This window comes from Periplaneta americana, chromosome 16 (assembly GCF_040183065.1).
Source record: "Periplaneta americana isolate PAMFEO1 chromosome 16, P.americana_PAMFEO1_priV1, whole genome shotgun sequence".
Taxonomy (NCBI): Eukaryota; Metazoa; Arthropoda; class Insecta; order Blattodea; family Blattidae; genus Periplaneta; species Periplaneta americana.
This window is the reverse complement of record NC_091132.1, coordinates 156,745,486-156,770,424: the sequence shown is the minus strand read 5'-3', so window position 1 is coordinate 156,770,424 and position 24,939 is coordinate 156,745,486. Positions and strand designations below refer to the sequence as shown.

Genomic DNA, 24,939 nt, shown 5'->3' with positions numbered 1-24,939 from the left:
AGTCTTCATTGCTTGAACTAAGAGGACATTTTGTTCACAGCATTGGACTGCCAGCTTTCTGCGACAGTATTAAAGAAGATGAGAACGCGGAAACAGGTGAGAAGACATTCCAATGTGATGTTTGTGGAAAGTGGTTTCTCGACTCTGCAATGCTCAAAAACCATTCTGTTCTACACACGTGCAATGGATCTTTCATTTGCGATGTTTGTGGTAAAGATTTTCTGCAGTTGGATCATCTCAAAAAGCATGCACGTGTACACAAAGGTGAGGACTCATTGCGATCTGATTTATGTGGAAAAAATTCGAATGATTTGAAAAGACATTCACGCGTGCACAAAGACGAGAAGCCATTTGATTGTGATAAACGTGCGAAAAAAAATTCGCAGTCTTCTAGACTGAAGAAAAACGCACTCTTAAACATTAGGGAGAAGCCATTCCGTTGTGATATTTGTGGAAAGAAATTTTATCAATCTTGTCATCTTAAAGCTCATGCACTTGTACACACAGGGGAAAAGGCATTCAGTTGTGTAATATGTGGAAAGAAATTTTCGCAATCTGGTAATTTAAGAGACCATGCAGTTGTACACACAGGCGAGAAGGCATTCAGATGTGATATATGTGGAAAGAAATTTTCTCGAAAGGGTTGTCTGAAAAAGCATGTACGTATTCACACAGGCGACAAGCCATTCTGTTGTGATATTTGTGGAAAGAAATTTTCTCAATCTAGTAGCCTTAAAACACACACATTTGTTCACACAGGGAAGAAGGCATTCAGTTGTGATGTATGTGGAAAGAAATTTACACTACTTGGTAATCTAAGAACGCATGCAGTCGTACACACAGGGGAGAAAGCATTCAGTTGTGATATATGCGAGAAGAAGTTTTCGAAATCTTGTACACTAAAAAAGCATTCATGCATGAACATAGGGAAGAAGACATTTAAATGTGATATTTGTGGAAAAGAATTTACGCAATCTGGTACTCTAAAAAATCATGCTCTCGTACACACAGGGGAGAAGGCATTCAGTTGTGATATATGTGGAAAGAAATTTTCGCTCTCTGGTTGTCTAAAACGGCATGCATTGATACACACAGGGGAGAAGGCATTCAGTTGTGATATATGTGGAAAGAAATTTTCGCTCTCTGGTTGTCTAAAACGGCATGCATTCATACACACAGGGGAGAAGGCCTTCAGTTGTGATATATGTGGAAAGAAATTTACGCTATCTGGTCATCTAAAATCGCATGCATTGATACACACAGGGGAGAAGGCATTTAGTTGTGATATATGTGGAAAGAAATTTTCGTTATCTGGTAATCTAAAAACGCATGCATTCGTACACACAGGGGTGAAGGCATTCAGTTGTGATATATGTGGAAAGACATTTTCGCACATTGTTACTCTAAAAAAGCATGCACTCGTACACACAGGGAAGGAGGCATTCAGGTGTGGTATATGTGGAAAGAAATTTTCGAAATCTGGTGATCTGAAACAGCATGCATTGATACACACAGGGGAGAAGCCATTTAATTGAAATACATGTGGAAAGAAATTGTCGGAATGTGGTATTCTAAAAAAAGCACTCACGCATTCGTACACACAGGAGAGACGAATATAAATTTTGACTATCTGGTACTCTAAAAAAGCATGCAGGAAACAATCAATTGTGATATATTTGGAAAGAAATTTTCGAAATCTGGTAGCCTAAAAAAGCATGCATTGTTACACATTGGGGTGAAGACATTTAGCTGAGATATTTGTGGTAAGAATATTTCGGAATCTTGTACTGTAAAAAAGCATGCAGCAAGGAATAAGACTTCGTTGTGATATATGTGGAAACAAATTTTCGTTATCTGATAATCTACAAAAGAAAGCAGTCGTACACATGGGGAAGAAGTCATTCAGTTGTGATATACAATACTGTTTGTGAAAAGTGTAACACCCAGAAAGAATGGCCCGAACGACTCCAAACTCGGCAGATGTGTAGAACTGTCTACCACCAATAATTGATTACGTTTCCAGAGAGATGGCGTACACATATTCCCAAGAGTGAAGTCTCTTGTGTCACCAGCAAGAGGTGTGTTATGCGTTGCTCAGTAAGTGCAGGGCTTCGAAACGAAGTGGAAACTGAAAGCTACTGCAGGTATGCCTCGTCGACGTGAAAGGGCATAATATCAGCACGTGAGTGATTTCGAATGGAGCAGAATGGTTGGTCTCCAGTAAGCAGGTTTGTCATACCGTGACATTTCGGCTCGTACAGGGCATGCTGCTGCGAGAGTGATGCGTGTGTGGAACCAGTGGATAGAAGGGGGTCGTACGCAGAGACGAACGGGTACTGGACCACGTAATGTGACCGCCATGTTAATCGCATGGCCGTCACGGAATATACAGCTTCATCCACAGTATTGAGTAGACTTTGGAGTACTGCAACGGACGTGGACCTGTGTGCGTCAACGATTCATCTTCATCTTTTGATGGCTGGACTAGTGGCTCGCAAGTCGTTGACTCAGCCTACAATGGGCACGTGAGCGCCGTCACTGGCGTGATGAGTGGCGTAATGTACTGTTTTCGAACGAGTCCCGTTTCACCTTATCCTACAATGATGGCCGCATACGTGTTAGATGCTACCAAGGTGAACACAATCTGAGAGCCTGCATTGTTGAGCGACATAGCGGACAAACGCCTAGTGTGATGGTTTGGTGCGCCAATGGATACAATGTGCGATCTCGCCATCTACGTATTCAGGGCAATCTGAACAGCAGCCACTACATTAAGGAGGATTTAGAGCCATCCTGCAGCCAACTCCACATGCCATATTTCATCAGGACAATGCCCGGCCACTTGTGGCATGATTGTGCAAACCTTCTTGGAAGAACGACGAGTATCATTGCTTCCTTGGCCTGCACGTTCGCCAGACATGTATCCCAGCGAACATGTCTGGGATATGGTTCGTCGGCAACTTGTTCATCGTGGTCCTCGAGCACCCACTCCTGACGCTTTGTGGACTCGCATATAAACTGCGTGGAAGGAGATTCCCCAGGGAGATATCCAGGCCCTCTATGATTCCATGCCACGACGCTTAGAGGCTCTGATTGCAACGCATGGGGGCTTCACACCATACTGAAATCTTACCGTCACAGATCAGGTACAGTTGTGTAATTCTAATCAATTGTGTATTGTCATGTACTTAATCTGTGGTATCAATTTCATTTCAGTCACATGTATCCTTTTTGGTGTTGCAATTTCCACAAACTTTAGTGTATGTGGAAATAAATTTTTGAAATCTGGTAATCTAAACAAGCATGCACTGTTACACACATTAGAGAAGGCGTTTAGTTGAAATATATCGATCGTCTAGTTCAAGAGTGCGACAACTAAAAAAAAAAAAACAAGTTTTGATATATCTTCAGTTGAAAGTTTCAAATAAATCACTTAGAAAGGAACAGAGTTCTGGTTCATAACCACGACAATTAGAAATGAGTCAGTATTCAGGACGAGTTTATCACATTCTTCCATTTCATTATTAATACATTTCGAAATGTACTAATAATGAATAAGTAAAGCCCTTAGTTATTATTATTCCTAAAGCAGTCTATTTAGTTTTTTTTTTCTTTTTGTTTGTAAATATGACTTATCTCAATACTGAATCGGAAAGAGCTCCGAAAGGGGGTTTCAGTACTGTAAATAACTAAAAAATGGCAATTTTTGAGTTATCGCACTTTTGACCTGGACGATCGAAATGTGTATAGAAATTCTCTGAGTCTGGTATGCACTAGGGGATAAGACGTTGAGTTGTGATATATGTCGAAAGCAATTTTTCCACAATCTGGTAGTCTAAAAAAAGCATGCAGTTATACACACAGGGAAGAAGGTATTCAATTGTGACATGTTATGAGGAAAGATATTTTCACAATCTGGTTGTTTAAAAAAATTGCGCTCATGCATACAGGGGGAAAAATTTTTTCAGAATATCGTTTTATAAAAATAATTCACTATTGCACACAATGGAAAAGGCATTCAGTTGTGATATCCATTTGTTTAGTGTTCTGCCCAAGGGCAGGTCTTCCACTGTAAACCCAGCATTCTCCAGTATCCTATTATGTCTTCCTCTTTGTTTACTGATATAATCCATATCGCTTAATGTCGTCTATCATCTGATATCTTCTTCTACCCCGAACTCCTCTCCCATTCACCATTCTTTCCAGTGCATCCTTCAGTAGGCAATTTCTTCTCAGCTCTCTCGGTATTTGAAAATGTAAAAAAATCAGGCAGTCACACACATTGGGGAGAAGGCCTTCAGTTGTGTAAGACCCTAGTCGCTTACCAAATTCTATAATTTAAGCTGACTCAGAGGGCGTGGATTGCCATCTTGCAAGTCTGGGGACAAATTTAGATCATCTTCTGTGTTCGAAGCGCATGAGGTACTCCCTGGCAGTGCCATAGGTGGTATTGGATTTGCAACATCTCGTCCATGTGACAAGCGTCACTGCTGAAGTCAGGTTTGGATGTATAATTCCCGCCTGTTGAACCCAGATATTTTACACTGACAAAAGTAACAGTCATCATAATGATTATGTTACACGCCAAATCCTAGGAAAACCAAAGGATATACGGTATGCGGCAAAACAGAAGACTTTGAAATTATTGCTCAACTGAGTCCACGTTTACCTCGCAACGAAGTAGGCCTATTTATTTATTGTATGGTAAGTAATATCAAATAGCTTACTAGAATAGGCGGCAATTCGGAAGGCGGACGGCTACTAGATGCGCCGTAGCCGGTATGGCATGTGACGTCACAAGCTTTAACAGGAGAACCAATCAGAATCAGTCAGTAACAAGAGCTCTCGAGTTACTTTGTTCACGTGTGAGTGTAAAACTAAGTAAAACTAACATATCCTGTGTATGTGTAAGATACATAAATGGAAGGAGATACTATAAAAAGACTGTACTGCACAGGCAGGCGCGGGAAATAGCGTTTAAGGTGTATAATTATTTTAAAAACATTAACGAGCAGAACTCTGTCGGGCATCATGGTGCTGGCCGCAACGTTGCCAACGCGCAGGAGACGACTGCAGAAGCTTGTGGTATGGGTTTGCGAACCGTGCAAAGAATTGTTAGGGAAGGAAACAAATCTTTTAATATGAGCAGAACTGCCACGTTTCGTTCTCCTGGAAAATATCCTCGTCGTAAAAAAACAGTCTCTGAATTAGATGATTTTAATAAAAGTGTGCTGCGACGTACGGTATTAGATATGTACCTTCGAGAATCCGACTCTGAAGAATCTAACAGGACTGATGAGGGAATCAGCGACTTCGATTAAAACCAGGTACTGAATATTTGAGTAGTTTAATATCAAGACGGACATCGTTTTGATCTAGAGACACTTTTTTGTTTGACAGTGTTATTTGTAGTATTTTAAAACAATTTATTTTTGTAAATGTAGTGTTAGAGTTTGTATATAGTTCCACCATTACTGAAAAAAGCATGAAAAAATGTATAAGAATCCACATTATCTAAATTTCATCTGAAAGTCAGATGTCCGCCTTTCATATGCTACTCATTTATTAAATCCTAATTTATATTAAATGTGACCGAAATGTGGCAATATAACATGGTACTCGTAGTTATTGTTTTAGGTTATTTAACTAGCTAAAATAATTTGCGCCTAGAAATAGACCTATATACAATTTCTATTTTTATAGTGTATCATTTTGTCTAGAAATACACCATATACATTTCGTATTAAAACTGTGTGATATAATAATAATAATAATAATAATAATAATAATAATAATACCACACATAAAAATCTTAAAACTTGGTATAAGCATTATTAATAGAACGTAAGATTTGATAATGTTCTGATAAAAGGTGTGTCATGCTTGCCGTAATCAACGGCTAAGATCATTATTGTGTTATTAAAATTGAAATTCTCTCCTCAGCTACTTGCATTGCGCGCGCGCGTGAAGTTGAAGTACGATGTGGCAATGCTGTACATTGCCTTCTCTCACTATCTGTCTCGACGCAAACGCTAGCAGCCGACCGCCTTCCGAAATAGTGTCTAGTCTACTACAATAGTGGAAAGTAATGATCAATAACACGCATGTGGTTAGCGACAGCGTCACCAATGCCATCTAGCGACTCGTTATGAGAACAAATACATAGGCTATATTTGAACTTAAAGAGAAAAATGTTAGTTATTTAAGAAGCATAACTAAATAAATTCAAAGCTCTTTCTTTTTGTTTTTTTTTTTTTACCCTTGTTATCTATATGAATTGTAAAATAAAATCTGAATTTCAGTAATTTTGTATATAACACAATTCGTAGCTACAAAACATGATGGTATAGTTCATGTGAAATAAGCGTATTCTCTGTGAAGAATTTTGTTGTGAATAAAATACCTATTATAGTTACGCTAGTTTCACATTAAGCCGTGGAATTTGAGTACTGGTAATGTAATCAAATTGTTCGTAGTAGTATCTAAGGACTGTGTTCGTGGTCTGTTGGTCAGAATTTTGGCTTGCAGATCCGGAGGTCCCGGGTTCGATTTCCGGGCTCGGCTCCCGGTGAATTTTTCTTGAAGAAAAATTACCTGGGTGTCTAGAGTCTGGTAATTTTTATGAATGTGAGTGCCGAGTTAATATTAAGTAATCAATAAACAAAATATAAAATACATCAGGACTGTCGCTGGACAGTAACCTGAATACACGTTTAGGCGTCACATTGTTGACAAGTAACTCCATCTGTTAGCACAACCATAAAGTATCTAATAGATGTCATAGAGTTACCAACAACGGAAAAAAAAATAGTATCTAAGTTGACTAACAAACAAGTGACTATATAGGCCTAGTTTATTTTTCGAAACAAGCCCGGATATAGAGACCCAGGGCCTCTAGGATTTATTTAACGTAGTTTGAATTTAGAAAATAGACAAGCAGACTTAGAAATGAAGTAGACAAGTGCCAACTATACTTTTATACATTTATAATTACAAGATTACCTCTGATTGAGGTTCTGGCTAATACCCTTGTTCATATATACGTAAAGCGGACAGATACGTATATATAAATTATTAGGCAGTACATTCCAATTGGCGATATGTGTCAGAGGAAGAACAAATACATCTGAAGTCTGATTAATGAAATATGTTACTAGTCAGAGATGTATGCAATAGAGAGGGTCTCCTGGCTTACTTGCTTCATCAGTGATGCCTCATTGGTGTCACTTATGAGGTACAAACCTGTCTTTGGACTAAACAACAATATATTACAAGATTATATTGCCACACGAAAGTTTTAGTGTTCAGCAAATAGAACTATTATCATTACTAGAATTATTATTATTATTATTATTATTATTATTATTATTATTATTATTTATTTTTTCCTCTAGCCAGGCCCCCCCATCCAAAGTTGGGACTTTAGTTCGCGTAGGCAGAAGTTCGCATCTGTTCCTACATAATGTTGGTATATTTAGTATTTTTCAAGTATACATATTTAACTGTTGACCTTTTGGTGCAATGTAATGTAATATTTTGTGTGTATTGTTATTTTGATAAATTTTCATTTCTCTTCTAGTGCTTATCTACCATTATTTAGTATTTATTATGTTTATACTTGGCTTTTTTTACTGATGTGTATTTCTGTTAACACGAGAATAAATTTGAACAGGAAAGTCAGCTCTTATATCACATACATTAACAGGTTTTAGCCTATATTGTAAGGTCAAAGTATGGATACCGATATGTACCTATAAAATCGGTAAATTTAGATACATTAATTATAGTAATTAAACTCATTACAAAACCAAACATTGTACAATTTTAACGGCAAATAAATATTTCTACTTCAAAATATAACATTGGATTATATACTGTATTTACTTTCACGTGTTAACATTTTAATTTAAAAAATTTAACACGTAAAAAGTAAATATAGTATATATTCCGAAGTGATAAGCTTATAGTGTTAAAAGTTGTGTAATCAAGATTTATAATCTAAATAAAAGTTTCTGTTTACTACCAGCACTACAGTACGTATATGTTTAAAAGTTCTATGAGTATAATTGTGTGCTTTTCCTGTAATATATTTAAATTTTATTTTAATCTTCACTATTCCTAACCCATATTTATCCTTCTTATCGGGAGTAGTGCATGTAAATATGAGGCGTAGAAGAGATTAGAGATTTATTTTATATTGTGACGGCCACGTGAGGGTCGATCTCACGACCGACGGAGGAAGGGCTAAGTCGGCCGTGACGGGCAGGTTGTGCGCGCATGTGCTGTGGGGAGAAAGGGGAAAGAGCGACCGCGGCAGAAAAGTGGAAATATCCAGATTATTCGAGAGTGGAATCTTTCGCGAACTGTCCAGAAACTATAGTTTGGTTATAAAAGAGAAGACGCAAGTGAACGTCAGTCAGTCAGTAAGCCAGTGTTGTTACAAGCAGATTTGGACAATAAGCGAGTTAGTCTTGTGTAGCAGTGAAGCCAGCTTCGAGACCAGAGCGCGACTAGAGTTGTGTCCGTAACTGTGAAGCCTGAAGCCCGGAGCTCGAGTGCAGTGGTCCGCAGTTGGGGGACCTGAGTTCGAAGTTCAGCGGATCGTCTCTGAAGGTCTGGGGTTCGAGATTCTGTGAACGCGAGTGACTGAGTCAGAAGAACTAGCCAAGACAAACGAGCTGTGAACTGAGAACTGACAGTTCTGTGTTGTAAATAGTGCTTTGTGAATATTAGTTAAGATTAACAGTTCATTGTTGTTCGTAATAGTCCAAGTAAATTGTCATTGTCGTTTGTGGAATGCAATAACGAACGCTGTGTTGCTGTGCGGAGAGCAAATCCCATTGCTGACGGGAGTGAAATTAAATTGTAGAAAGTAAAGAGTTATTGTTGAGATAATAAAATTGCATTGTTGTTCAATATAAAAATTTACAATATATTTGTCTTTAGTACTGATATGTTTACATTGGTATCTATATTTTTTCAGTTAGAAATAATGTAGATCACTTTTAAAAATTTAAATTATGGTTCATTTTACGACGCTCGCAACTGCAGAAGTTATATCAGCGTCGCCAGTGTGCCGGAATTTTGTTCCGCAAGAGTTCTTCTTTACATGCCAGTAAATCTACTGACATGAGCCTGTCGCATTTAAACACTTAAATACCATCGACCTGGGCCGGTATCGAACCCGCGCCCACGAACATAGAAGTATATATATATATATATATATATATATATATATATATATATATATACACATACACATACACATACACACACACACACTTAATTTTATTTATGTTTACGTCCAAGTTCAGAGAATTCATAATCTATATTAACTTGATAGAAATAGTTCATGATTATCCGTAGCTTTAGAGTCCGTGGGTATCCAGAGTACCGCAACCGTTTGAGCCGGCAAATGCCGACAAATCCGCCATTGTTAGTCCAGCGCGCTATGCAGTATACAGTTGCATAGGGAAATAATGTAATTTAAGTGCGAAAAAATGCAGTGCTGCTGTGTTCAGAACTGTTCACAGAGAACTGAAAAAAGCGCACATTTTTCTCTGTGACAAGGTGAAAGAAATAAGGAAAAAGGAAAGCAATGACTATAAATATAAAAAGGAACGATCCACTACCTAAGCGAGCATACATTGTGAGATTAATGAATGATTGTATTTTGATAATTATTTTTTCAAAAATTTATAAAAGTAATCTAGAATTTAAGTTGTTTCAGCAATGATATTTCTACATAAATGAAAATCACGTACCAATTAGGATCAGTGTCAAATTTTTACCATCTTCTTCCTTTCAAATCAAGCATTTCTGAATTTAATCCTATTTGCTATTTGCAAGAATGACATAATATATTTGTGAAGTTCTGAATTCATTCTTGAGACAAGATTGCATTGTTTGGCTCGATTGGAAAATGAAGAGACCGTAGAAACTAGAAACCCTATTAAGGTTAGACTGATGTGAAATTTCAATTGTCTAAACTATTCTAGGTAGATCTCTGAAATTTTGTACTTTTCATTTGTAATTTTAAATTGTATAAATTTAGGTTTTCAAAAATTGCTATTATTATGGCCAGAATTTTTGTCTACATACTTGTCAGACCTTCAGAAACAAAACTTACTATACAATTTTCCTTTTATTTTACTAAAAAAAATAATTAAAAATATTTAATGCACTAAAAGTGTAACAACAGAAAAAAAATTCAACTCGAGCATAAAAAATTAGTATTAAAAATACCTTTTATTCAAATTCTGGCTGATCTGCATATATATTATCAGGCAGTACATCTCACTTGAAGATACGTGTCAGAGGAAGAACAATTGTTTATATGCATCTGAAGTCTGATTAGTGGAATATGTAGCTAATCGGCGAAGTATGCATTGGAGGGAGAAAGGAACTGACCACCCTACCCCATTATCACCTGGCCTAGTTGTCTCATGAGTGATGCCTTATTGGTGGTACTTATGAGATTCAAACATGTCTTCGGACATTTGACTAAACAACAGCAACAACAAAAAATATGAGTGTTAGGTATAATCCTGATAGTTGGTTTTGTTAAGAACATATTCAAAAAACCTAATGATTATTGTAATACAGTAAACTCTATGTAAACTGTAAGAATTGTTTATGTATTTTCGCGATATGACTTCCTAAGCTAAAATGATATAAAATAAATAAATTTAAAAAACTCTAAAAAAAATCATGCACGTAGTACAAAATCTGTAGAAAGAGTAGCATTTTTAGCAATGCAAAATTTAGTAAATTATGGTGGAGAAAATTCACTTCAAAGTTTTGGATGATAATAATGAACTAGGTCTCTGTCTTTTTTATTTTCTAGGCATTTTGAAACATATAGACCTAGCATATTATATACAGAACTTACCCTTATATACACTACCACGCTGTGCACACCTAACCTACACTAGTAAATAAAGGTGACTAAAAAAACTATGTAAACTTATGAAAACACTATAATAGATAAATATGATTTACAAATAACTATAGACTGTAGACACTATTATAACACTGACAATAAAACTGTTAGAAACTTGCAAATATTTCTTGTATCACAAACAAAAACCAAGCATAAAAAACATGTTGTTATGGCTACTAGCAACAAGCTGAATTTTCCTTTAGACTAGAGTTGTACTCTCCTTTGTAACTGAATGTTTTTAAAGGAAAGCAGCCTTTGAAGTAGGCCTAACACCTGTTGGATTCTATGAAGAAATATTTCGAGAAGTCGAGAAGCTACACTGGCTCAATCGGAAATCTAATATAATAAATAATATATGAAATAGAGCGGAATTTCCAAAATGGTCGCAGAATTCTGAGTGGAGGGCGTGGACGGAGCATTTAAATTAACAGTCGGAGCCCGCAGCCTTTTTAAAATGTGATCCTAAATAGCTGATAGACCAGTCGTATGGTCATGAAAATTGGCAGAGGGCATCTTTAGACCAAAAATGAATTTTTAAAGGTAAAAACAAAGAAACGATTTTTTGACCAAAAATGACAAAACCTCACGTCAGTGTATCCTTGGAGACATTATACTGAAATTACTAACTTCCATATTTTTAAAGCTAAATTCACAAAATGTTTATCAGTATTATATGTGGTTAGTAATAACACGTACAAAATTCCGTCTCTATAATAAGTGGTTTGCATTTTATTAATAACTTAATAGAATAATATTGTATTGCTTTATACAAAAAGTCCCTTGCGTCACAATTTACATTATTTTTAATTGATATTCACTTGTATGATTCTTTATATACATTGGAACAAACATTACTATTGGAATTTTCTATACAGCGAATGGGTAAATTACTAGGAAATTTTATGGCTATTAATTTTTTTATTTTTTATAATAAAAAATTCTAGTAATTTACTGATTAATTTTACAGCAAACCCTACAGTAAGCAGGCGGCAGGGTAGCTCAGTTGGTAGAGCAGCTAGCTACGGACTGAAAGGTCCGGGGTTCGATCTCAGGTGGTGACAGGATTTTTTCTCGTTGCCAAACTTTCAGAAATAAACCCGAGGTTCACTCAGCCTCCTATAAAATTGAGTACTGGGTCTTTCCCGGGGGTAAAAGGCGGTCAGAGCGTGGTGCCGACCACACCACCTCATTCTAGTGCCGAGGTCATAGTAAGCATGGGGCTCTACCTCCATGCCCCCCAAGTGCCTTCATGGCATGTTACGGGGATACCTTTACCTTTTTACCTTTTCATTCATTCATTCATTTATTTTATTCCATAGATCTTACATGAGCAATGAAGCTTTAAGATGTGGAACATGTCAACATTTTACAATATTACAATTACAATTTTTACAAATTTTTATAGTTTTACAATTTAGTAATTTTCTACAATTTTTACAATTTTGTACAATTTTTTTACATTTTTTTACATTTTTTTACATTTTGGCGAGATGTAGTGAGATGAGATGAGGTCCGAGGATTCGCCAAAATATTACCCGGCATTTGCCTTTTCGGTGGGGGAAACCTCGGAAAAACCCAACCAGGTAATCAAATCAAAGGGGGTAATCAAATCAAAGGGGTTGATGTCAAGGACTCGCCATAGACCATCCGGCTTCAGTCCCACGGCTGGGGAAAACCTCCGAAGAAACCAAAGTCCAAAGGGGGGTCCAACCCAAGCCCGAACGCAGCTCCGGATCAGCAGCCCAGCGAGTCTGTCGACTGACCAACATCGATGGCTCTACTAAAAGTATACAATACATAGCCAATCAGATTATTAAATTTACAAACGCAAACGATCATTCATAAGTTGAGCTATATTATAATACAAAACAATTTAATTAAATTTAAGGCATAAACAATTCAACCAGTTGTGATATACAAAAATTGATAATACATATCATGCAAACTACTTCAAATTACAAACACAAACAATTTATCAGTAGAGCTATATAGATTACTATTCAATTTAAAGCATATACAATTCATCGGCCAAATCTATACAAATATATACAATACAAAGTAGCATACTTTCATTAAGCTATTCAAATTTGTGCAATTAATATCAAGTAGATTAATTCAATTTATAATCATAAACAATTCATCAGTTGAGCTATACATATTACCATTCAATTTACAGTAGGTCTGTATACAATTCGTCAGTAGAGCTACACTGACTAGTAATCATTTAAGAACATATACAATTCATCAGCCAAACTATACAAACATATACAATCAAATTAGTTCAATTTACAAACTTATTTTCGTTAAGCTATACAATTCATATGAAGTAGATTAATTCAATTTATAAGCTTAAACAATTCATCAGTTGACCTATACAGTATACTATTCAATTTACAGTACATACAATTCATCAGTTATGCTAAACAAAAAATACAATACATAGTAAACAGATTAAGTCAATATAAAAACATATTTTAGTTGAGCTATATAAAATTGTACATGTCATTTAAGTAGAATAATTCAATTCACAAGCATAAACAATTCATCAATTGTGTAGAAGGTATGAGTATGTAGAAATTTGGTTAATTCTTTTCTGAACCTTTTCTCGTTGTTCTTCAAATCTTTAAGATAATTAGGCAGTGCATTGAAGACTGTTATACATGAATAGCGAACTCCTTTTTTAAAACAGCTTAGACTAACAGAGGGTAGATGAAGATCTGATTTATGTCTTGTATTAAAATGATGAATGTCTTCATTAGTACTGAATTTATCTTGGTTCTTAATATACAGCATCATTAGGGAAAGAATGTATTCACAAGGTAAAGTCAAGATTTCTAAGTTTCGGAAAATATTTTACATGAGGTCCTTTTATGCACACCGGCCATTATTCTTATAGCTTTCTTTTGTAAAACAAAAACGTGTTTAGCTTCAGACGAGTTACCCCAGAGTATTAATCCATATTTCATTACAGAGTGAAAATATGCAAAGTATGACATTTTAAGTAAGTTTATATCACCAATAGTAGATAAGGATCTTAATGCATAACAGGCAGAGCTCAATTTACGAGTAATACATTCTATATGCGTTTTCCAGTTCAAGTGATTATCCAATTCTAAACCAAGAAACTTTGTGCTTATAGATTCTTTGAGATGAGTTCCATTTAATCGAATACTGTAGGAAACCTGAGCACTATTGTGTGTACTAAATTTGACTGCACTGGTTTTATCAACATTAAGTGCTAGTTTATTTGCATGGAACCATTCATTCATTAGATTCAGCACTGTATTAGAAGTGTTTATAAAATGATCGTATTGTTTGCTTGAAATAATTACACTTGTATCATCTGCAAATAAAATTACATGGGATGAATTGTTTATGGTCAAGGCTAAATCATTAATATAAACTAGAAACAACAATGGACCTAAAATTGACCCCTGCGGAACACCATGTTTAATATTTCTAAATTCTGAATAAGTAACTTTATGACTATTTGGTACATTTATTTCTACTTTTTGTTTTCTATTTGATAAGTACGATGTAAACCAACCCAACATCTCATGTTTAATGCCATAAAACTTCAATTTTTTTACTAATATACTATGGTCTACACAATCAAATGCTTTAGCCAAGTCACAAAAAATCCCACCTACATGTAGTTTCGAATTTAATGAATTTAGTATTTCATCCACCAAACTAAAAGCAGCATTCTCTGTCGATTTTTGTTTTCTAAATCCAAACTGTTCTAAAACTAATATATTGTTGGACTCCAGGTAATGATATAATCTATTATACATAACTTTCTCAAACACTTTTGAAAATGTTGTTAATAATGATATGGGTCTGTAATTAGCAATAGTACATTTATCTCCCTTTTTGTATATTGGTTTTACTATTGAATATTTGAGTCTTTCTGGAAAAATACCACATTGCATTGACAAATTGCATAGATAGCTTAACGGAGGGGATAATATTTCAGAACAAGCTTTCAGAACTTTACTTGGAATTTCATCATATCCAGAGGAATATTTTGTTTTTAGTTGTTTTATCACATGCATGATTTCTGCTGCGGTAGTGGGAATAAATTTGAGACCTAAAAACTCAGTGTTAAATGCATCAGTTAGGTAACCAAGTGCAGCATCTTCTGCACAATCTTGAATGTTTAAGTTCTGAATAATATTTATATAGAAGTCGTTAAAATGATTTGCAATTGATTTTGGGTTATCTATTTTACTATCATTGATTTTAATGCAAGTAATATTTTCACTCTTTGAATATCGATTAGTTTCATTTTTAATAATATCCCAAATAGTTTTAATCTTATTATCTGAATTTTGTATTTTTTCATTCAGATACATTTTCTTTGCATCTTTTATAACTTTTGTCAAAGTTTTACAGTAATTCTTGTAGTAATTAAGAACATGAGGATCATCACTATTCCTACTCATTAAATATAGATTCCTTTTTCGAGCACATGATATTTTAATTCCCTGAGTTATCCACGTGTTTTTACTTTTACATTTTTTCACCACCTTGACTGGAAAACATTCATTGAAATAATTCGTAAATGTAGTGAAAAATGCATTAAATTTAGTATTAATATCAATGGTATCGGTACTATATACATTTTCCCAAGATTCATTTTGTAGACATGTATTTAAATGATGAAGAGATTCAGCATTTATAATCCTTTTTTTTATTTTTAGATTAACACTTTGGAATTTTTCACTCATATTGAAAACACTTAGAATTTGTGCATCGTGATCAGACAGGCCATTGACTAATGGTACTGTTGAATAGGAATTCAATCTACTTTTATCTATAAATATATTATCAATGGCAGTACTACTTCCAGCTTGTGTTCTGGTTACCCTATAGTGAAAATCACTTAAGAATAATGTCAATTGTAATGTAAGCGCCTTTTTTATACAAAACGGTTCAATATTTTAATAAAATAATTAATAAAATGCAAACCACGTATCATAGGCGGATGCAATTTTGTACACTTGTCACTATTAAGCAGATATATCAGTGATAAAAGTTTGATGAATCTAGCTTCGTAAGTATGGTAGTTATGGATTTCACTGTTGTGAACTCTTAATACTAATGAACTTCGCGAAATTTCTGTATAGTGTCCCCTTATATGCGGAAGCCGGAGAGTTCGCACGAGGAATGTAGTTGGAAATGTTTAGATTTATTGTTATTTTATTTTAAACATTGTTGTTTTAATTTGCTACTTGTAATTTATTAAATTCTTGTTGCTGTAATACCTACAACTGTGACGTTTATGAACGAATGTATTGAGCACTTAAATGTATATTTATGCTATTATAATTATTAAATGAAGTTTTTTACATTAGTATGTTGACAGGGGGGTTTAACTCAAATGATAGATGTTGGATGCTCATAGATGTTCCTTAGTTTGCCGCACGTGGTCAGGACAGCGCTAAAGAACCTTACCACCAGTGGCGTATACTGGTTAAAGGGTTTGGGCTACTGCTGACCCTATTATTACACAAAATATATCTAACAATTACTTTAATTTTAATTACTATGGTAAAACTAATAATACAAAATTATTACATTATGTTATATTATAAACTTTTTCTTTTGTAATTTCCTTGGGCTACCGCCGGTAGCCCCGGTAGCCCGCAAAATACGCCCCTGCTTACCACGCATTGAACAAAATAACGAATGACCATCTGGACCCTAATGCTTTCAAGAAAATGAAAGTGTCCCTTGCTGCCCAAGTGATGAGCAACAAAATAGCAGCAAACCTTCATGCACAGGTTGTTAAAGGTGAGTATCATATTCAATTTCAAATTAACAAAATATAATTACGTTTCAATGTTATTTATTACTTGCTGTCATATTGCAGATGAGAACATTTTATTAGACGAATACTGAAATCTAATTGTAACTTAAATCTTATGCTCGTGTAAGTTCTTATCCTACTTCTGTCATAGTTAATAGCATGTTATAATAGAAAATTCATTACAATATGACTTTAATAGATCGACGTTTGTCTTAGTTACTCAGACATATGTTCTTTGTTTTCAGGTTTAATACCCGGAGCAGAGGCAACAGCTCATATGGTATCTTACATAGATAAATTATTTGACAGGCTTAATGCCTCATCAGCCTGTGAGCAGGGTCCAGATGGATTGAAACGTTATATACATGCCAGGAAAGAGGACCGCCATCTTGCTTTTTGGGATTGTGCCATTAAAGAAGTAGATAGTTGGCAGTTTCTGAAGAAGTCTTCGGCTCTGAGAAGTGAAACTACTTCTCCAACAACCAAATCTAAGATTCTTCGACCACGTTCACAGGATGGCTGGCTTGCCTCTGTACGTGGTGTGAAACATCTTTGGTTTAGTTTAAAGGAGAAGGGATTCAGATACCTGCAGACAAGGTCACTCAATCAAGATCCGCTGGAACACTTGTTTGGCTGTATTAGAGCTAATTGCGGTTCTAATAATAACCCAACAGTGGTTCAGTTTCAGGCTGCCTTGAAAACAGCCATTGTTAATGGCCTCACTTTCAAGGCGCTGAAAGATGGTAATTGTGAGCAGGAGGATGAACCTGGCGACTGGCTGAACAAGCTGCGTTGTTTTCTAGATGCAGAGCCAGAACCTCCTAGTAGTCAAGAACCCAGCTCTACCATTGAGGAGGTGCCTCCTACTCACGATGTCCCGTATGAGGGAGGTAATATCTGACTCTGTTGCCTATGTCTCTGGGTATATAGCCAGAAGATTTTTTAACGGTAACACCTGCATTCACTGTAAAGCTTGCCTCACAACAGAATCAGTGCAGTACTTTCATTCAGGAATTTCCCTTCAAGAGCATTCAGATACCAACCGCCTTTCATACCCCACTGAAGAATTATGTAAGGCAGTTGGAGCTGGAGCAACTCTTTTAGAAAATTTGATGCCAGAAATTGGTCACTATCCTGGGGTGTGTTGCAGGTGCTATCAAGGAAAATGTTGATTTTACTTGGATTAGGGGAAAATGTGTGGATCATGAAGTACCCATAATCAATGGCATTATTAAGGGCATATGTGCCATTTCAATCCCTTGGTGGTGTCGAAGGTTCAATAGGAACAATAGGACCTTCGAACTAAAAGGCAAGGTAAGAGTAAGGTTAAAATTTGGCAACATGTGCAAGCTGTACCTCATTCTGAACTGTGTATGAATTGAATAATTTAATAGCTCACTTGAACAACGCTGTAACTTCTATTTGTTACAATGAGAATGATTTTGTTAAATGTACAATTGAGGGGTTTGCTGGAAAAAGGGCATATACATCAATATGGTGAATTGAGATACAGGCAATCTAAGATTTTAAAACGCACCTGAATAAAATGTTATACAAATAGTGAACAAAATTATACATTAAATTAAAAATCTTAGCGAGTATAAATGTTTTGTAGCATTTAGGCAATTTATATTATTAAATTTCCTTATATTTGTACCATATAAAACATCGGTCTATACTCCCTTTATATGTATAATGTTTTGCTTAGGGGATTTAATGTAGATTTCTGATTTAAATTTCACTTGGAATTGAAACAAAGATACATTTTATGACATTTATTATCTCCTTCTAAAGTAATTTACATTATTTCAGATATACTGAGTAGACATTAATTACGCAAAGCAAAATCTCTGAATATAACAGAAAAAGAATATCTCCATTTTGTGTGAACATAAATAAATAAAATTTATTCTTTGTATAATCCTGATAACAATAAGCCCAACAATCTGAATATTGTAAGAAATCTCTTTATAGAAACATAAAATATTTCCCTCTGAATCTAAGAGTTTCATAAGTTTGTTTACTCTTAAAACAAGGACAATAATGAACATAAAAAGTAGTCAAAGGAAACAACTGGACTGACTAAATTGAACTATATATATATTTGCTTAGTATCTACCAAGATAAAACACACACAGTACAGTTTGCGGTAATGCGCAGCACTAGCTCTACTTGCAGACTGACTGACTAAATCACGCACGCAGCCCTGTCCTGCAGGTATGTGCAGTACAATCAAAACAAAATTTCGTTACTATAATTAGCGAATTATTCACTACATTTTAAACCGTTTTCCCGAAGAAGGGCATATAGGTCTAGCCGCCTTTCTTCCGGCAAACCCCTCAATTTCTGATGTTTCTTTTGTAATTTATTCTGTTGATTCCAGAAATTAAGTCAGAGTTTCTCTACCACCCAACATTTCTTTGTAATTTTACAAGAATTGATTTATTTTTATTGCTATATACAGTTCTTATTGTGCTAATGGAATGAAAATATTTCTAATATTTCATTTTATTCCTTTAGCAATTGACCTATAACTTTAGATCATTGTTGCCTGTGAAGTCAGAATTCACAAAAATAAATGTTATTCTTCGTAGAACTGTTAGAGTTAATATTAATTCCCAATAGATTTGAAACTTACATTCATGAAACAAGTTTCACAACCTGTTTTTTCTTTGTACTTTAAGTGTGGTAAAAAATATTTTATAAAGTGACACATACCTCGAAATAATTAATTGATTAACTAGTGGACTTACTCGAGTTAATTATGTAATATTTTTCCGGCTTACAGCTGTTTCATTGCTTCACGCACTATCTTCAGAGCCTACTAGATCACGGCGTTATCTCGAACTTCTCTGCCTGTTATGTGGGTGTGTTTGATTGTTGAAGGGTGGAGTCAAATAGTGTGTGTGTACTGAAATTGATCTGTGTGTTGAGAATTTGATTGGGGTGTGTTTTAGTGTGTTTGTATATTTCGTATTGTTCTAGTGTGTTGAGTTTTTGGTTCTTGGGTTGTATGTGTAGGATTTCCATGTCCGTATTTATGTTATTGTATTTATGGTTAGCATTGGTTATGTGATTGGCATATGTAGATGTTTTGTGTCCTCTGGTTATTGCTTTAATTGTTCTTAATTATATTCAAGTGTTAAAAGTAGTGTACGCAAGATTGAACATGGAATACCTCGAAATATTGTATAATTTGCATAAAAGTTTTGTTGCATTTGTGATTAGTTAACTTCGAATTTTACTACACTAATTAAAAGAGCTTACGAGTGTTCTTTTGATTGAAAAATAGATGAAGGCATGAACTGGGTCCCTGAAATCTGTTGCGCTCCATGTGATTCTATCAACGGGTTGACTAAAAGTATCACGTCATTTAGCTTTTCCAGTTCCAATGATATGCCGGGAACATTAGGATCATTCAAGACTGTTAGTTTCTAGGAACTACAAATCAGAAGATTACAGAGAACTTGTCAGTGAGCTTATTAAAAAACATAACGTGATGGGATGTCATATCTCTCAAAATAACATGGATTCTCATCAATTTTTTTCTTTCCTCAAAATCTTTGCGTTGTTAACGACGAACTGGGGAGCATTTTCACCAGATTTGGGTGCATTATGTAGAATTTTTAGAGGGTAAATATGTTGTTGTTTTCTAATGCCAGGCATTTGACAATAAAGTCATTTCATCTCTTGCACTCCAATATTTTTCAAAATTATTGTCATGGTCAGCCACTGAAGCACAGATTTTGAGGTGTTCCAAATCCATTTCTTGGTTTGAGTTGCACAATGGACAGTTAGGGAACTGATATATTCCAATTCTATGCAGCAAAATAGTCCCTCAGTCAGATCTCTGGCCGGGGACTACTTTAATGGTACGGAAGCAACTAAACTTCTGATAATAGAATGCTGGTCGTATAACATCAGCTAAGAAAAGAGTAAATATGGTACAATATTTTGAGCAACGGGGCCACAACCAAATCAAACACTCTCAGAATCAAAGCTCAAAATTAGGAAATGTTGCAAAGTATCGACTTATCTGTAATAAATTGTATTGCACTTTTTGTAATATGTTCAGTACCTTGAATTAACTGATTTGATCCTGGTTTGAGTGGAAGAGAAGGCCTGATGGCCTTAACTCTGCCAGGGAAAATAAAACTATTATTATTATTATTATTATTATTATTATTGTTATTATTATTATTGAATTAACTATACATCAGAGAATGAAAAAAAAATTATTGTATCTCTTAATCGTGTTATTATTGAAAGTCTAAGTTGATTTTGTCCATTGTAGATAAATAGTTTTCTTTGTATTCTTTATCATTGGTGATTATTGATTACTTAGATTTTTAATAGCCATATATTAAACTAATGGCAGTTTTAAAAAATAGATATTCAGCTCTGACGTAAAACAAATAAAGTGGTGTGTTATAAATGTTTATGAACGTGCGTTGTACTATATCACAGCAAAACATTTTATGGCTATTTTCAAGCTAATGTTTGACATAAAAAATTAAGAGCGAATTATAATTATATAACTCACCAATAATAATTTTGAAGTCAATATTTCAAAGTCAATCTTTGTTTTTATCTTCCAATACATGATTCATAACATTATTCTTTAAAAATAGTGCTTAAGGTGTTTTGGAGAGAAGCATCCTATCCTATTCAAATTTTATAAATTAATTTAATAAAAGGGTTAAATGACGGTGTTAAAAGAGGGAGTGTGTTAATGGTTTTCAGTTTCATGTTCAACCATTATATTTATATTCACATTTTAAAACAAAAATGTGATATAAATATTGTGGTTAAACATGTTATTTAAACTGATAAACCATTACACACTCCTTTGGGGGATATGAAAAATACTAGTATGTGTTGGTATAATAGGCATCTGCAATACCGATCGGGCTGTGTAACATGGGATGTAGTTCCGAATTTTACCGCCAAGTGTCTCGATGTCGCGTCAATAGCGTGTCGAAGGTAATACATTGAGTTAGGGGTCTTTCTATTTATTTGTCTATGATGTTGACTGACAATAATGTTTTATAATGCAAGAAGATCCTTTAGACGTTTTTGCCCTTCAAATTAAAATATCTGAGTTTTACTTTAAATATTCCTATCCCTATCGTGTTGAAAAGGACTAACTATGGCGGCCGACTCGGGGATTGCGCTACGCTGGTATATTCACGGACTCTGCGTAGCTTCGTATCAATGCGACTCTGGTGTTTAAATCTCTAGACTACTTCCACGAATTCGTATTACAACTTATTAGCTTTTCAAATACGAGATAACAGTTTTTCTCTCATCGTTAAATGTTAATTTGTTTCACGTAGTAGCACAGTCTAGTATATACAGTCACGAAGCTTGAGTTGTGAGGGTGCTAGGAACAATAGACTGTGCCGCATTGTCTGTAACGAGGCGATATTAGCGATCCTAGTGTTTAGCAACTACTTATGGATGCATAATTACTACGTATTGAGCTTCGTTACTGTATATACTAGACTGTGGTAGTAGCTTGCGCACGTTCGCCATTATACATCGGCTCCCTTCGTCATTGTAGACTGGATAACTGAAATATTATAAGTTTCGACTTCATTACCACAGGTATGTATGATATGAGTGTGGAACATTTTCGTTATTTTAATTGCTCATTGATCTGATCTGTCACTGTTATAAAAACCAAGACTTGCTCATGTTATGTTTAATTTTCGTACATATGTATTGAAATTTTACTACAATGCAAGGTTGAATCTAAATGACAACGACAGATTGTCTCGTGTCGAATGGTTCACTTCTTCCACGTTAATATGACACTAGTATGCGCGTGTTAGTTACTGTGGAAACGACGAAAGCTTTGAAATATTCTCAATTTGCAGCCAATTCTTTCATTTGGGAATTATGATTACAATTCTAACCTAGGTCTAATAAATACAGGCTGCGGGTAATGACTCTTCTGCTTTGCGTATGTTTCTTTTGATGTTAATTTATTAGCCATAATACGGCGTAGTGTTACATTTGAATCCAGCCGTTTTTTCATAAAAGCCAGTTATGCATTAACTCGTGTCTTACGGCAATGAAGGGCGGAGAAGAGAAATAATTTTACACTTTTGTCCCCTTCCTCTTTCATCTCCTTTTCGCACCTCTCTTTCTCCTTCCCCTCTTCCTTCTCACTCTCTGTTACTATTGTTGCACATCAGTATTAATACGTATTTGTATATTTTAATTTTACCTGTGATGTTGGAATCACCGGGACTCGATTTGGGAACCTTCTACTTGGTAGTCTTTCAACTTCAACATTAAACATCAGACCACAACATTGTTGAATATTCTTCCTTAAAATAATTTACAAAATATAATGTGTTTGAATTATCGAGACAAATTACCCGTAACTTATTCGTGTAAGCTACTACTGAAATTATCTCAAAGTGTTTGTGTGTGTGTGTGTGTGTGTGTGTCTAATGCCTACCCACTTCACTTGCGTGATTTTGGTTCCGCATACTGCGGATAGATGGCAGGACTGTGACTCATTTTCAAGTTGCATACCACTTCGGAGGGCCACGTTATGCATGATGTATATTTGTGAGTTATGTCGTGTACTAGGGTGATTATAGGTGTAAGTTTTCCTATAAGTGTAGTGTAGGGAGTGAGTGAGGACGATGATGAAGGTAAACCCGGTACTGGCACGTAGCCTACTCCTGTCGAATAGCACCAAGGAGGTCGCCAGGCTTAACGTTCCCGTCAAACAGACGAATCACTATCAAGAGTGACATATACCTTCTCTTCATATGCACTGCAGAGAGATTAGGGATTTAACTCAGGCATATTGGTGGACAATTTAGTAATTAAAGGTTGTGCACCTCCATCTCTCCTAGTCTCGAGGTAGAGCTAACTCGGCGGACTTATCTCAAAGTACATTTTACGAACGATGTCCGTATTATTATAGTTAAAAACATCGCATTGTCATTTCATATATTAGGCGCGAATACAGTAACATTGATAAACTGTTGCAACAAGACATTCACAGATTCTATCCTGGATGTGGCCAAACCAGTTTAAAATCGTTTTTATTCATTCATTTATTTATTAGTAATTGTTTTCTAATGAATATGAGTACTAAAATGGTGTCTTATTTATATAGTTTTGTATTAATACTTGCTCTACCTGCAAGTCCCTGTAACTCCATTATACGAGGGGGATCCAGGAAATAACGACCCTTCGCGCATACCCGCCGCGCAGCTGACTCCCCTTCCTTGTTTGAAGGTCAACTAGCTTCCTTAACATGTGTTCTCATAATGTGGTGAGTACTGGTTGCAACAAGTCGCCATTGTGCATTTTGTGTTACTTCAAAATGAACGACGTGATTGATAATCCCGCCGACTGTGAGGTGAGGAGTGTGATTCGATTTTTGAATGCCCGACATTTGAAACCTGCAGAAATTTACCGGCAATTGAAAGAAGTGTATGGTGATACTGTAATGAATGAAAGAAATGTGAGAAAATGGTGCGAAATGTTCAACAATGGGCGAACAAATGTCCACAATGAAACTCGACCCGGACGCCCATCACTCATCACAGAAGACCTGAAGACTAAAGTGAACGACAGAATCTTGCAAGACAGGCGCACATCACTCGACGAATTGCATATCGCCTTTCCTGACATTTCTCGTTCTTTGCTTGGTGAAATTGTGTCGCAACATCTTGGCTACCACAAAATCTGTGCCCGCCCGCACACTGCTGCTTCAACTCGAGAATTGCTGGATCAATTCGGTTGGGAAATCTTTGATCATCCGCCCTATAGTCCAGACCTTGCTCCTAGCGATTTTCACCTTTTCACTAAGCTGAAAGACTTTCTGGGTGGTACGCGGTTTGGAAGTGATGAAGAGTTGAAGAAGACAGTGAACACCTGGCTTAATGAACTGGCGGGAGGGGAGTATAACACGGGAATTCTAAAGCTAGTGAACAGATACGACAAATGTTTAAATGTAGGTGGTGATTATGTAGAGAAGTGAAAGAAGCTTCAGTTATGTAACAGACTTTGTTTTTTTTTTCAAATAAATATATATTTTTTTAATTATTACAACAAAACGGTCGTTATTTCCTGGATCCCCCTCGTACTTTCACCATAACCCTTATATATTATGCCTAAATCGCCAAAAACAGATAACAAAGGAAAAGATGGAAAT

General features: G+C 35.5%; 1 protein-coding gene across 2 annotated transcripts in view; it reads left to right on the top strand.

The window, feature by feature from the left end:
- LOC138691532 (zinc finger protein 93-like) overlaps positions 1-24,939 on the top strand; it is a 57,223-nt gene that overhangs the window by 28,637 nt on the left and 3,647 nt on the right. The window contains exon 6 of one of the 2 annotated variants that reach the window (XR_011329901.1): positions 41-3,146. Coding sequence is in view for 1 of the 2 variants with exons in the window: in XM_069813564.1 (XP_069669665.1) it covers positions 41-1,535 (1,495 nt within the window). In the remaining variant the exon portion in view is untranslated. Of the gene's footprint in view, positions 1-40; positions 8,279-24,939 lie in introns of those variants that run through there. The other variant, XM_069813564.1, reaches the window with a different exon arrangement.